This window comes from Lactuca serriola, chromosome 7 (genome assembly GCF_051521515.1).
Source record: "Lactuca serriola cultivar US96UC23 chromosome 7, Lser_US96UC23_V15, whole genome shotgun sequence".
Classification (NCBI taxonomy): Eukaryota; Viridiplantae; Streptophyta; class Magnoliopsida; order Asterales; family Asteraceae; genus Lactuca; species Lactuca serriola.
The window spans coordinates 131,651,604-131,665,990 of NC_136414.1; the positions used below are offsets into that span (position 1 = coordinate 131,651,604).

The window sequence follows — 14,387 nt, forward strand, 5'->3', positions numbered from 1 at the left end:
ATCACCAATACTCTTGATATTTGAATGTTAAAAAGATTTCATGAACATTATTTGTTATTGTAAATGCCACTGAATGTATGCTTAAAAATATACAATTACCCGCCGATAGATAAGATAAATATTTACATTTATAGAAATTTTAATTGTCATAAGTTCTTGGTTCTTACAAATATCAACACTTAGTGTGTGTGTGTGTGTGTATATATATATATATATATATATATATATATATACGGTGCGGTTCAGTTTTTTGCGGTTTTTGCGAGAGTAGAAACAGCACCCACCAAGTATTTTCGGTTTTTGCAAAACTAAAAGCAGCACCATCGGTTTTTATTTCGGTTTCGGTTTATGCGGTTTTTTCAATTTTTTTGATTTGCGGTTCGGTTTTTGTTCACCCCTAATCAAAATTATCCAATACTATGCTGAATATCCAAAAAAAAAAAAAAATAAAAGAGTTATCGGATAGTATAAAATTTGAAATCTTATGTTCAAAATCAAAAAGGAAAGGTAAAAAGTTGAAATTCAAAAAAACTGGAAAGTAAAAAGCAAAAAAGTCTCCGTTGGGTGTTTTCAGTCTCCCAGGAGTCTGACAAAAGCTTCCCCCCTTCTCTCTTCTCACTTTCTCACTGTAACCCACGTGACCTCCGTACTCTTCCACAAACACAAGTCTTAATCATCCCTTTCATTCAAACAAACACTTTAGGTTGTTCTTCCCTCGAACATTTTTCTAAAATCCCCAAACTTGGAGGTTTTGTTACATCCGAATCTGCTTTTCTTCCGTGTGAAGGTAGAATTTCATACCTTTTTCCTTATTCTGCACTAGTTACTGTTCTGGGTTTTCTCGAAAAAGTTTTGATTTTGCTTGTTGTTGTACCATATTAGTCTCCTGTTCTCCGGGTTTGTGAAGTTTGTGCTTCTGGGTTGTTTATACTTCAGTATTGTAGGTGCATTCTTCTGATTTTGCTTTTCTGTTCGATTGTTGCATTTTTTTTGCGTTGTACTTAGCGTTCTGATATGAATAGAGTTTGCAAGTTAAAATTTCATCCGTGTTGTTGTTATACATTGTTGATGTTGGTGAATTTTGAGTGGCGGATTCGCTGATTTTGTGGGTATTTCTTAAATTAGGGTTATAAAGAAGTTAATTGCTACAATTTTAACCTGCTTCCGATCAATTTCTGTAGGAGAATGGGTGTGATTTCACGAAAGTTATTCCCAGCATGTGTAAACATGTGTGTCTGCTGTCCTGCTCTCAGATCACGTTCTAGGCAACCTGTGAAGAGATACAAGAAACTACTTGCAGAAATCTTCCCCAAATCACCTGTTAGTATACACATACGTGTTTACATTTGGAAAAATTTGATGCTTAAAAGACATAAATCCTAGTTCTATGAATGAAACTCTACTTTTGTGCAGGATGGCTCTCCAAACGAGAGGAAAATTGCAAAATTGTGTGAATATGCTGCTAAAAACCCTTTTCGTATCCCTAAAGTTAGTGACCACATTCTTTTTGTATAATCTTAATTAAGTTAATGACATGAAATTACCATTAAAGACTTTTTGCTTCGTTTAGATTGCAAAATATCTTGAAGAAAGATGCTACAAGGAGTTGCGATTAGATCATGTTCATCTGGTTAATGTTATAACAGAGGTGTATAGTAAGTTGATTTGCATGTGCAAAGAACAAATGTAAGATGTTTCTTTTTGTTTTTGTGAATTAACTTTGTGTCATACCCCTTCTTAACTTAATACAAAAAGAATCCCCACTTTTTACGAATTTGCCCTTGTTTTTCAGGGCATATTTTGCTGTCAACCTGCTGAATGTTTCTATTGAACTTTTGGATGATTCTAAACGAGATTCAGTTCAGATAACTGGATGCCAAACCCTAACTCGATTTATATATAGTCAGGTGAATATTCAAATATTCATTTCATATTTTCTATCACACATTGCAGAAAGACACATGACAAATTCGACTTAAAGTTGAATTCTATGGAAATATACAAAGGAATGGAATTGAATTTCCTTCCCTTAATGTCAACCAAACACATGACAATTGACAAATTCCAATTCCTTTGACAGATTCCGATTACTTTCATATGTTTTGTTACTTCTTTATGTTCTCTTACTCTAGACATGGTTTCCAACAGGTGGATGGAACTTACACATATAATCTTGAACATTTAGTTCAAAAAGTTTGTATGTTAGCTCGTAAACCTGAGGAAGAAGATGAAAAAAAGGGATTGAGAGCAGCAAGCTTGCAATGCCTTTCAGCCATGGTAAGTTATATTCAAACTTAATATAAGTCTTACAATTTTTTTCTCAAAGTAGTACGTTTGTTTTCTTCTGGTTTTGATGATATTTTTTTCATGCAGATTTGGTTTATGACAGAGTTCTCACATATATTTGGTGATTTTGATGAGGTTTGTCTATTTCTACCGCTTTTTTTTTATTTAATTATCATAATAATGATGACATTTACTGATTTATCCTATTTTTTTTTTTATTAAAAAAAAATCCAAATTGCAGATTGTACATGCGGCTTTAGGTAACTATGAGCCAAATACAAACAATGAACAAGATGATGATGGAGAGGAAGCGCATCATAATTGGGTGAATGAAGTGGTTAGATGTGAAGGAAGGGGGATTCCTATCGACACTGATTCTAGCTACACTTCTCTCAAACCACGTCCTGAAAAGAAAGATCCTTCCCTTTTAACTAGGTCATTTTCTATCCCTTTCTAAGATGAATGTCTGCAAAAGACGTAATTGCTCTCATCCTCATCATCGACAAAACCCTAGAAAGCTAAATAACATGTGTGAATCGATTTTTGTTTCTTTGAATGTGGTTATAGAGATGAGGCGGAGACACCTAAAGTATGGGCTCAAATTTGCATTCAAAGAATGGTGGAACTTGCTAAAGAAAGTACAACAATGCGTAGAATATTGGATCCGATGTTTGTATATTTTGATACTAACAGACACTGGGTCCCTCCACGTGGGTTAGGGTTGATTGTTCTATCTGATATGGCCTACTTTGTAGAGAGCCCAGGTATTTATACTTTTTTTTTGAAGAGGTTAATGCAAAACATGGCGACGTGATTGTTTAGCAATTTGTTTGTGTTTATTTCAGAAAACAAGCAGTTGATATTGGCTTCGATTGTTCACCATTTGGATCACAAAAACATTTCACATGATCCAGAATTGAAATCATACGTTATCCAGACTACTTCTGCTTTGGTTCGCCAAGTTAGGTCTGAAGTTGCACTCAAAGATATTGGATATGTCACTGATCTCTGCAGACATTTGAGGAAAAGTCTTCAAGCAACTGTTGAATCTGTTGGTGAACATGAGTTTAACTTGAATGCGTTACTTCAATCATCCATAGAAGATTGTTTATTCGAAATTGGCAAAGGGGTATGTATGCGTATTGACTATTTTCCAAAAGGATTTAAACTTTCTCTGTAGAATCTGACTTAAACTTGTGTTATGCTCTTTCTAGATTCCTGATGCACGCCAACTGTTCGATGTAATGTCAACAACACTTGAGAAGCTAGCACCTAGTAGTAATGTTGCTAGGGCAACTACTGGATCAATGATCATTCTTGCACACATGATTGTTGTTGCATCTGTTTCCTCAAATTCACAACAGGTGAGCATAATCATCAAACTTTTTTTTTTTCAAAATTAAAGTTTAGTTTTCTAAAATCTCTCTTGTATTATATTATACCAGGTGTTCCCTGAGGATCTTCTTCTTCAACTTTTGAAACTAATGTTGCATCCAGATGTTGAAATACGATTGAGTGGACACCAAATCTTTTCTGTTCTTCTCATTCCAAATTCTAACCATTTGAGGCGTGATACTGATGCTTCTACTTCTAATCAAACAAGAAGATGGAGTTCTGATACTGCATCTGTGTTTGCCTCTGTTACATCTTTACTCGATAAGCTTCGTGGAGAAAAAAATGGAAAAGAAATTGTTTGTATTCAAGATGGGGATAACAACAACACTGAGGCTGAAAGAAAGCATCCTGGGTGGGCCCACAAGAAATCCCCAAACTTTCAGAAATTATCTTCCATCACTGCTGGTGAAATCACATTGTCTGATGCAGTAAGAACCTTTCATTCTTCCTTTTACAAATTTGCCCTAATCTTCATTTATCCCTTTAAAATTTTAAAATTTTATTTGACAGGAATCATCTGTTATGAAGTTTAGTGAGGATCAAATAACTCAATTATTGTCTGCTTTTTGGATTCAAGCCAATCTTCCTGATAACACTCTTGAAAATATCGAAGCTTTAGCTTATTCTTTCTGCTTAACACTTATTTCTTTGCGACTTAAGGTGAGACAATATAAATATAAATATAAATATAAATATAAATATAAATATAAATATAAATATAAATATAAATCTTATCAACATATTTAAAATTTAAATATCTCTTATTATATTTTATTGCAGAATCCCAATGACAATCTTGTGGTTAGGATCTTCCAACTTCCTTTGTCACTTTGGAAGATATCATTTGATCATGGTAATGGTATGTGAAAAAGTGGAGATTTTTTGGGAGTTTTAGATTTGGAGAGATTAAAAAATGTTATGGAAATTAATTTCTTTTTTGATATTGGTCAGGAATATTGTGTCCAGCTCACCAAAGATCACTTGTTACATTATCAACAGCAATGCTGATGTTTGCAGCCAAGATGTATCAAATTCCAGATGTTGCTGATGTACTCAAGCCAATGCTTAAATCTGATGTAAGTTTACACTTTAAACACTTTTTTTATTTGTAATAAATAAAACGAGAAAAAGTTAATAAAAAATGGCTCTGACTATTTATATGATAATCTTGTTTCCAACCTTTTGATTTTAACTTTGGTGGATAATTAAATTGATTTTGTTTTAGGTTGATAACTACTTGGGTATCAGTGATGATTTTCAAGTTTTTATAAAGCCTCAAGCAGATATAAAAAGTTATTGTTCAGAACATGATAATCAAGTGGCTGCTGCTCTTCTTTCTGATTTGCAAATCAAGATGTTTAAATCTAATGAGATGATTGTCGATATTTTAGTCCATAAATTATCCAGCATAACCGAGGTATAGTTTCTAAGATTCCATGAAAAGACATAAATACCCTTTATCATTCTCATCATTGAAGATAGCCCTAGTAAGCTTTTTATTGGCTTTATGTGTTTAGCATGCATTGGACCTGAGACTAGAACTGATGTCAATAGGAAAAAAAGATACAAATTTTTGTCCCACCCAAAAAGGTGGAAAAGACATAACTGCCCTCCTCAATTTCATTATAGAAAACAGCCCTACAAAGCTCTTTTTGAGGCCTCGTTTGTTCTCCAATACTTGACAGAACAGATTGGAAATGATGTCAATGTGACAAAATTCACTATTTTTTGTCCCACCCAAAAATGGTGCCAAAGACATAAATGCCCTTCTCATCCTCTATCTTTTTTTTTTTTTTTTTTTTAATATAATAAAAATAAATAAAAGATGGAAGCAGAAGAAGTACGTATTCAGTTGTTGGAAACTTTCATGCCGGATGATGCCATATTTGGTCAAGAATCAATGCTTCATTTAGATCACTCACATAGAGTCGCACATTCAAAAGAATCCCTTTCTTTTGACACGGTATCTTCTTCTTCTATGTTACATATTCTCATGCCATATTTTTATATATCTACTAAGGATTAAACTTTTTTTTTAGCAGGATTTTCCCACAAATTCGTTGGTTGAAGATGATGCAAGCAGTGAATCATCTGTTTCAGATCTATCTCGCTTCATATCCAAATCTCCTACACCAAGCTCCATGTCTCATGTCATTAGCATCCGACAGCTTCTTGAATCAGTAATTTAATATTTACTAATATGAAGATTGCAATATTTGTAGTGGAAAGATTTAAAGATTTTTGATGTATTTGGATGATATGATAGGCACTAGAAGCAGCTGGACAAGTGGCTGGAGCATCTGTGTCAACCTCTCCCCTACCATTCAGCACCATGGCTGGGCAGTGTGAAGCCCTAGGCACAGATTCAAGGAAAAAGCTCTCCACTTGGCTCTCTCATGCAAACACTGATGCAACAAAACCTTCACCCATGCCTATCAAGGTCATTCTTATTTCTTATTATGCCTAAACACAAATGAAACTACATTTGCTAATCATATGAGTTGTTTTTTTGTTAATTAATGTAGATTTTGGGTGAAGATGAGCCACTTTGTAGAGGAATGAATGGACTGAGGCTACCTCCTGCTAGCCCATTTGATAACTTTTTAAAAGCAGCTAGATATGGTTAGATCTCTTGTTAATACCTGTTTCTACTAACTCATGTCGATCAAATGTATGAATTAAACTTGAGGATTTGTTTGTATGTAATCGTGTTGAGTATTGTTTGATGTCGTTAAGGTTGTGATGCACATGTAATGTTAGCTAACTTGGGCTCATATGAGGTTTGACTCTGAATATGTGATCCTTTTTTCCTTCCTTCAGTTTGTTATGCTTGTTGTGTAGATATATAATTGAGGTCTTTTTTGTGCATGTTTTAGAACCAATATTTGTTATGGGATATGATCTAAAATTGTATGTAAAATCGAGATTACTTGTACATCTTTGGAAGTTTAATAGTTTTGGAGATTGAGATGGATGCTCAACCTTAGTGACTAATTATCATTACTAACAATTTGTATCGTGTGAAAGTTAATTTTAATATGTATTTTTAATAATCTTAACTAGTATTTGTTTATAATACTTATGTAACGGCAGTAGCGTTTTAGAATCTAAGGAATGTCTGTTGGAGATTAAGTACTTCAACAATTTAACAAACAATTCAACACAATGAGTAATAATGCAAACGAAAAAACAACATAATATTTAATGTGATTCCCACCATTAGAATGATATGGTATGTCCATGCGTGCACACGAGAGAGATTTTTTATTGATTAATGATGGATTATAGTTATGCTATCTTAGCTTTTGGTCACACGAATAAAAGGTGTATATATAGGAACAAAAGACATAAAAATCTGCCAAGAAGGCCAACCTTGCATTATGAAGAAAAAGGCTTATACTAGCCCACAAAATAAAATAAAAAATCCATGGGGTACTAGTACTACCTGCAAGGGCGAAATCTTCAACTTGGAGGCTGATTAACCATCAATCTCAACCACTTATTTATCTTTCCGTAAAACCCTTCGTCGTACTGACGCAACGCAACGGGGGAGATGTAATATTTATATGTGAATATAAATGTACGTATATTTATATATGAAGCAACCACCTCCCCACTGCCACTTCCACTACCACTACCACTATCTATACCACCACAACCACCTCCATCTTCGCCATTGCCACCATCACCACCACTTCCACCGCCACCGCAACCTCTTCCACCACATCCATCACCGTTGCTACTGCTGTCACCACTTCCGCAACCCTTGCCACCACCTCCGTCACCATGTTCGCCATCACCACCCCTACCACCACCATCACTGCCACGCCACCGCTACCCTTGCCACAACCACCACCTTTGCCACCAACCTCTGTATCCATATATGTATCCATATATGAATAATCACTTATGAATAGGCACATACTTATTCATATATGAATATATACTTATTCATATATAATATACGTGTACATATGTGAATACACTTATTACTATATATTCAAATACTTATATATATATATATATATATATATATATATATATATATATATATATATATATATATAAACACCCTCATTTCAAGTACATGAAAAGCGAATTGAAGCCATGAACAACTTCAATTTTTGTTGTCATCAAGATGATAATATTTGATGGATTCTTTGTGCCAATGATTTTTGAGAGTCCCATCACTTATTAGTTAACAGATAAAGTGGTACCTCATCAGAATGTGTTTCGTCCTACTGTGAAAAACTAGATACTTTACCAAGTGGACTGCGGTATGGTTGTCACAAATCAATATATAATCTTCCCGCTACATCCCACGTTTTAACTTGAAGCTCTTCAACTGTATGAGTTCCTTGCTTTTACAATAGCCATGTACTATAATTTTGTGGTTGAAAGAGCAACACTCTTATGTGATCTAGACATCACTGATTGCCATGCTCCTGATTGTGAAAACATCCCCAACACCCGTGATATTGTTTAAAAAATAAGAGACCTTTGACAACCAAGGCCTCTATACAAACAAGGCTCACAATGGTCGAAGACTTGGGCTAGGTTAGCTTCTTGTTGTGTTTCTCGCCTTGGTTTCTTGCATTCTGCAGCATAGTGCCCATATTCTTGGCAATTGTAACACTGAATGTGACTCTTGTCTCGATTATCATACATACCACGTGTGTCTTCACGAGACTGTTGGTTGTTGTCTCTTCCACGACCTCCACGGTTTGCATAATTGCCACCACGAACTCTTCCCCGACCACCTTGGTTTTGCATGTTGCTGCGATTGTTTTCCTGTGAGGAAGGTCCATGTTCTTCGTTTTGTTTCTCTTGTGTTTCTGTCCATTCTTGGTGAGTAAATGACAACCTCTTCCCACCAAGTTCAGTCTGACTACGCACACATTCTTCATGAGCTTTCAATCTCCCGATAAACTTCTCGACAATCATCATTTCAAGACCCGCAAATTACTCGATTGTTGAAGCAATTTGCAAGAACTTATCTGGTACAATACGAAGCAACTTTTTCACACTTTCTTATTTCAATCCAAGGTAGGGTCGATTTAATATGTGATCCTTAATAACTCTTCGTCTCTGAAATCCCATTGATTGTTTTGTTTATATGTTGCAAATAGTTTTGTGGTTTTTTGATTTGATAGCAACTGCCTTATACGGATACATATGAGGTGCTTGATGAAACGCTTGATGCATGGGATTAAACAAAAGGATCAGCTATGGAACAGAATAAAGTTTTGTTACATTAGATGTGAAGTTCTTTTTTCAATGGTCAAAGAGGATATTGTGTTGCAAAAAACTGAAAATGGTATGCAACTCTTCCACATTTTTTCTTTCTTTACAACATAAATTCTAATGAGTTTTTGTTACAAGCAATCTGAATCAACCACCCAAATCCCAGATTTGTATAAAGCACTGTACTTCCATTTGTACCAAAACTAACAAATGCTTTTAGTTTTTACATGAAAAAGATTTTCAATTTTGTTTTGCCTTGGTCATGATTGTGGAATTATGATTTTGGTTTTCACAACAACATATAAATACGCTCTCTGATCCTTGATCATGATTGTGGAATGAACATTTGATGGTGTCAATTGGACATTGTTTGATCTTTATCCAGGGGATCATCACAGGTACAAAAACAAAATGATCATTAGTATGCTTATGTTGCAATTTCTTTTAAGGTCTTTGAAAAATACCGTAAATGTCCTTCTGGTAATATATTAGAATATGATTTGTAATCGTGTCTGCTATGCAAAAAGATGTAAATGCCCTTTAATAAATTTGACTTATAAATACGTCAAGAGACTCTCAAATACTTGAAGGTCTGTTGTAGGCATTGAGAGAAAAGAATTATAAAGGTAAAAATATATTGGGGTGAGAGAGGCTCGAACTCTCGACCTCAGGATCACTCTTTAGCTATGAGACCTACGCGCTAGCCAACTGCGCCACCACCCCAATGTGATTACTTATATAATTTTAATTTTCTATATTTCAACGCACAGATGTATAATAAAATATAAGCCACCAATGCTTGTGATCTCTGTTTTGATTCCCCGGCTCAAAACAAATCAACTACGATGGACATTTACTGGTGCTTTTGAGGTACACAACACGTTATATATCAAATGGTCAAATTTATTTACTTACGTTAAATAACACATCTAATTCTTCTGTAAGATTTCTTACTACTCCAAAATCTCTTTTTATTTCCATATATTTTTTATAGTGCCACATAAGCAATCATATTCCAAAGTTATCTTTAATTTTATGAGAAATCAAGGGAGGCACGATTTCTTATTTTATATTATTCCATTATTTGGAAACATGCCGAGTCAATAAGTGCAACAAATGAGCGAATCTTAAACATCTCATTGGATCATGGAAAGCCATTGGTCTCATCAAGTCCCATGATCGTGTTGTCATTTGCCAAAAGTTTGGTCATGATTCTTGCGTCAAAATTATCGAGCTTCAAGACTAAATCACAAAATCACCTTTTATAAGGTATTTCTGATTCTGCTAGTGAACAATTTGACATGTTTGTATAATAAATGCACATATTCTGCAACTATAGCCAGAAATAAAACAAACAGATTTTGTCATTGCATTTGAAATATTCATCACCCAGAATGATTCAACAAACTACCACCTAAACTTCATGTATCCCTTTTCCCCCAAATGACCAACAAACAAGACTTGTAACATAACATTACAAAAACATCAAAAACAGATCAACCAACAACAAAGCGCAACACAAAACAAACATCAAATGCTGTCTAATTTCTAAAATCTACCCATATATGTTTTGCTTGAAAATCCTTCATGAAATTGAAAGCAACCAACTTCTCAACACCAGCAAAAGGTCGTATCTTGGGTGGTGTTGCTACTTCTGTAGCTCATATTTTCTTCATTTGAATCATGACTCGTTGCTGAACACAACAAGGTAAGCTATTCAAATCATATATAATTTTGGTTAATAAAAATTTCTTCTATCTGTTTGAGCCAAATTTTAAATTAATTGTTGATTATGTGTGTCAGTAATGTATGATATCAGATGAGAAAATTGCACATTGAAGGAAAAAATCATTCTCCAAGTAAGATCTAGCTTTTTTTCCTTTTTTTTTTTTGGCTTAAACCATTAAGATTGGCAATTTCAAATCCTCCTATTATCAACCACTTGCAGAAGACTGAATTAAAGAAGGTGCCTTCAGCCTGCTTATTAATGAGCATCATATATATATATATATATATATATATATATATATATATATATATATATATATATATATATATATCACTGTGATTGTCTGATATATAGTTACTACCTGTTTTAGGTAAAAAACTTGTTGGCTGTTGAAAATGGTCATGTTCAACATGGTAAAATTCAGATAGAAGATGTTTTTTAAGGTAAGACGTGATCATATACTAAAAGATGCTTTTAAGCAGTTGAACACATTACCAAACACATTACCAGAAGAGGATCTTTGTTAATTGGTTGGGTATCGTGTTTCAACTGTTGCATTTGTCTAGGTAAGTAGGTTTGAACATATGTGTTAATTGGAGAGGGTGTTTTGTCGGGGGAATTGATATGATATGATGAAAAAGTTAATATATTATATTTATTTAGCATTTGAATGATTATTTGTATTTGACATACTATATATTGTGAAATTGATTGTTTTTTTTTTCTTTTGTTGTGTATTATATGTTATTTTGTATTATGAGAGATTAGTTTTCTTTTAATTTGAAAATTAGTATATCTATAAAAAATAATTTTTTAAACACTTAAAATTATGACATGCAAACTGCGTGTCGTCTTCCTTTATGATAGGGGATTTAATGACATGCAATATGTGTCGTAAGCTTATGACACGGAAATGAGTTTTGTCTTCCTTTATGACAAAGTCTTAATGACACACTTTTGCATGTCATCTGTACCCTTTATGAAATGCAATGCATGTCATAAAAGACATTTTTCTAGTAGTGGAAAGAGCCTAAAAATGCCTGAGAAGTGGGCTTCAAGATGGCCTTTAGCCTCACCACAAAGTCTTATGAGCTTTGACTGTATTTCTTGAATATTGGCTGGGAGAGTGGATATGTTTATAGAACAGGGTGGGATGCATGTGCGAACCAACTGTGAAGACGCTATCAACATCTTTGGAGCTTTTGGAGTTGTTGCAACGGGTGGACCTTACCATTGGATCCGATTTTAGCTTTTTTCTCCAAGTTTTGGTAAAAAAACCCTAACTTATTTTTTCTGTTACATCCATTGAGTTTTTTTTATTGATATTTGATGCTTCCTATTGGTTAAGGAAAATTAAAATTAGAATTGTGAATATTTGAGCAGTGTATCCATCAACAAGTAACATCCAATTTGATTTAGTTTTTTGATTTCTCCATTGAAGGATGATGATTATAATGAACTAGATTTGTTCCTTTTGAAAATGTTGCTAGTAAAAAGGAGGATTGGGATCCTTTTAAGGAAATCGAGGATCCAAAACACTTTTTTGTAGCTTTCCTGCAAATATCTCTTCTCAATTCCATGAGAGATTCCCGTTGGTTGTTATGAGACATCTTTCTCCTCCTAATCAAACTGCACTTGTGAAGCTATGAAGTTCCTATAGTATTCTCATAGTATGAACAATCAATCACTGGACTTGATTTGTTTGCTATTATAAACTTAACTACCATTAGTAGGTATATTCTTCTTTTTTTTTTAATTGAAATCATGTCTGATTATTTTCGAGTCTGTTTGAAAAAATATTAAGTTATCTACTATTCTACTTACTTATTGTCCAAATTCATTGATGCTTTTTAATAGAATTTGCAGTTGTGATGGCGGCAATCTTGGCAAAAAAGGTGAATATTATGAATACAGGTAAATGAAAGCTAGAATCTCATTCAGTTAATATACTTGGAATCAAAGTGTTGTTGTTTGTTATTAATATTTTGATTTATATTTTGATGTAATATATCACAAGGTTAGTGTGTGAAAATTACAAGAGTCAAATTCATCTTCATTTGATGCATGCACATATTTTGTGTAAATGCTGCCAAGATTACCCATACTACCTTCCTTCTTGTCCCTCTTCTTAGATGACTCGACATTGTAAATTCAAAACATTTTGCTCCAAGTGCCAGGGTCACATACAATCCTTAAATGTTATTAAGGGCATCTATTCTATAAAGTGATGGTCATTATTGTTTACAAAATCCCAGTAACAAAGCATTGTAACTTAAGAACATTTTACTCCAAATTTTCATTAGACTCACTTAAAAGATGAAATCAGAAAATACAAAGCTTCTCTAATACTCAAAATAACAATAGAAAACCCTAATGATTTTTCTACAGCTAGCCTCTCCCACGGTATCCCTACCAAAATTTTCACAAAAGATACCCTGATTATTCCTAGAAATTTATATGCTAACCCTCTAACAAATATTATACTTTAAATGCCCCAAACGCCCTTCCAAATATTCAACACATGTTATAGGTATATGTTAATAGTTCAAAAAATAACTCCTTTAAATCAATGGAACGTTGTATATATAGTTATATATTATATTCCTCTCAATTATCAAATTATATTCCTCCCATTATATTTCGTAATAAATCATTTCAAAAAAAAATTATATTTCATCAAAAAAAATCATTGCTTGGATGTAAGGATCCAAACTAGAATCCCTCTACTAGAATTACATCTAAGAACACCACTTGAACAATGTGATAAATCCTAGGAGAGGGGAGAGGCAAAACGAAACCATAAACCCTAAAAAGGGTTTATTTTTGTCAACTATAAGGTGAGGCGATGGGAGGCCGAAATTTCTAGGGTTTGATCCCTAGATCTATATTTATAGGCTCTTAGTTGCTTAGTGCAAAAGCAACTGCCTTATTGTTGAATTCACCCCTTGGACTGTTTCTATTAGTTAAACTCTTTTAATTAATTAACATCCAGTCCCTGTAATTAATTAACTTCTAATAAATGAAAAATTAATAAACTAATTTCTCCTAAATCCTTTTCGTCTATTAATTACTCAAATGGGTATTAAGGGCATCCTAAAACGACTTCGTTATTATTAAAAATATTATCAATAATTATGAACTTTGACACTATTTCCATCAGTCTCCCTTAGATATGTCATCAACTGTATGAGGTCTAATACTTTCAAATAATCAACAGAGAGTGTGCCATCCAATTCAACTAGCCAACTATACACAGTCTCTATGCTATATCCAATTACTATGCACAATCTACTATTACTCCATGATAGTCTTTAATCATTACTTATGTAACACCCATTCCTCGAGGTATTATTTAATTTATTGAGTTAATAATTGTGTGGGCTATCACTTGGCCATTGGATTCATTTAAAGTGGACTTAGAAAGTGGGTCGAGAAGATGGGCCGCCCATAAGCCGTACGCGGGGCGTAACCTGGTGTACACGGGATGTAATGGCCATTGGATTCGAGGGACGTGGGTGCGTACTCCCAACATACTAAGAAGTACGCCCAGCATACGCGGGCAGATGCTAAACCCTAATTTTAGGGTTAAGGACCTGTAAATACTCCATTATAGCCTCCCTTTTGGACTCCTCACCTGTTCATCACCCTCAGAGAAACCCTAACTCGTTCATACTGTTTCTTGTGTGTGTGTTTGACATTTTTGAGGTTATTTTAGCAAAGAAGGACTTGGAAG

The 14,387-nt window shown here is 33.9% G+C and overlaps 1 protein-coding gene, 1 long non-coding RNA gene and 1 other non-coding gene across 5 annotated transcripts; 2 read left to right on the forward strand and 1 right to left on the reverse strand.

Moving 5' to 3' along the window:
• The first annotated feature begins 596 nt into the window (after nucleotides 1–596).
• Nucleotides 597–6,495, forward strand: LOC145061300 (protein SEMI-ROLLED LEAF 2). 3 transcript variants are annotated; one of them, XM_079008741.1, is made up of 20 exons: nucleotides 597–787; nucleotides 1,182–1,320; nucleotides 1,414–1,488; nucleotides 1,571–1,686; nucleotides 1,793–1,907; nucleotides 2,149–2,277; nucleotides 2,374–2,421; nucleotides 2,528–2,721; nucleotides 2,854–3,050; nucleotides 3,132–3,415; nucleotides 3,501–3,650; nucleotides 3,732–4,109; nucleotides 4,192–4,341; nucleotides 4,462–4,534; nucleotides 4,633–4,757; nucleotides 4,907–5,098; nucleotides 5,507–5,644; nucleotides 5,721–5,861; nucleotides 5,948–6,121; nucleotides 6,207–6,495. In XM_079008741.1, exons 2-20 carry the CDS (start codon nucleotides 1,186–1,188, stop codon nucleotides 6,306–6,308), a joined length of 2,916 nt encoding a protein of 971 aa, XP_078864867.1. In that variant the 5' UTR covers nucleotides 597–787; nucleotides 1,182–1,185; the 3' UTR covers nucleotides 6,309–6,495. The 3 variants fall into 3 exon arrangements, with proteins under 3 accessions (XP_078864867.1, XP_078864865.1, XP_078864866.1); XM_079008739.1 differs by having other exon boundaries at nucleotides 598–787; nucleotides 4,462–4,540; XM_079008740.1 differs by having other exon boundaries at nucleotides 600–787; nucleotides 4,462–4,540; nucleotides 5,724–5,861.
• A 3,068-nt stretch (nucleotides 6,496–9,563) lies between these two features.
• TRNAM-CAU (transfer RNA methionine (anticodon CAU)) lies at nucleotides 9,564–9,648 on the reverse strand. Its single transcript is given in 2 exon segments — nucleotides 9,564–9,599; nucleotides 9,611–9,648. It is a non-coding gene; the product is annotated as a tRNA-Met (tRNA).
• Nucleotides 9,649–10,057: 409 nt separating this feature from the next.
• Nucleotides 10,058–11,319, forward strand: LOC145062972 (uncharacterized). Its single transcript, XR_013687792.1, has 3 exons — nucleotides 10,058–10,633; nucleotides 10,729–10,784; nucleotides 11,025–11,319. It is a non-coding gene; the product is annotated as an uncharacterized LOC145062972 (long non-coding RNA).
• The last annotated feature ends 3,068 nt before the right edge of the window (nucleotides 11,320–14,387 follow it).

Coding starts and splice junctions, on each gene's coding strand:
- LOC145061300 (XM_079008739.1), top strand. CDS start 1,186: ATGGGTGTGATTTCACGAAAGTTATTCCCAGCATGTGTAAACATGTGT. Junction 1,908..2,148: donor CTCGATTTATATATAGTCAG/GTGAATATTCAA, acceptor GGTTTCCAACAG/GTGGATGGAACTTACACATA. Junction 2,722..2,853: donor GATCCTTCCCTTTTAACTAG/GTCATTTTCTAT, acceptor ATGTGGTTATAG/AGATGAGGCGGAGACACCTA.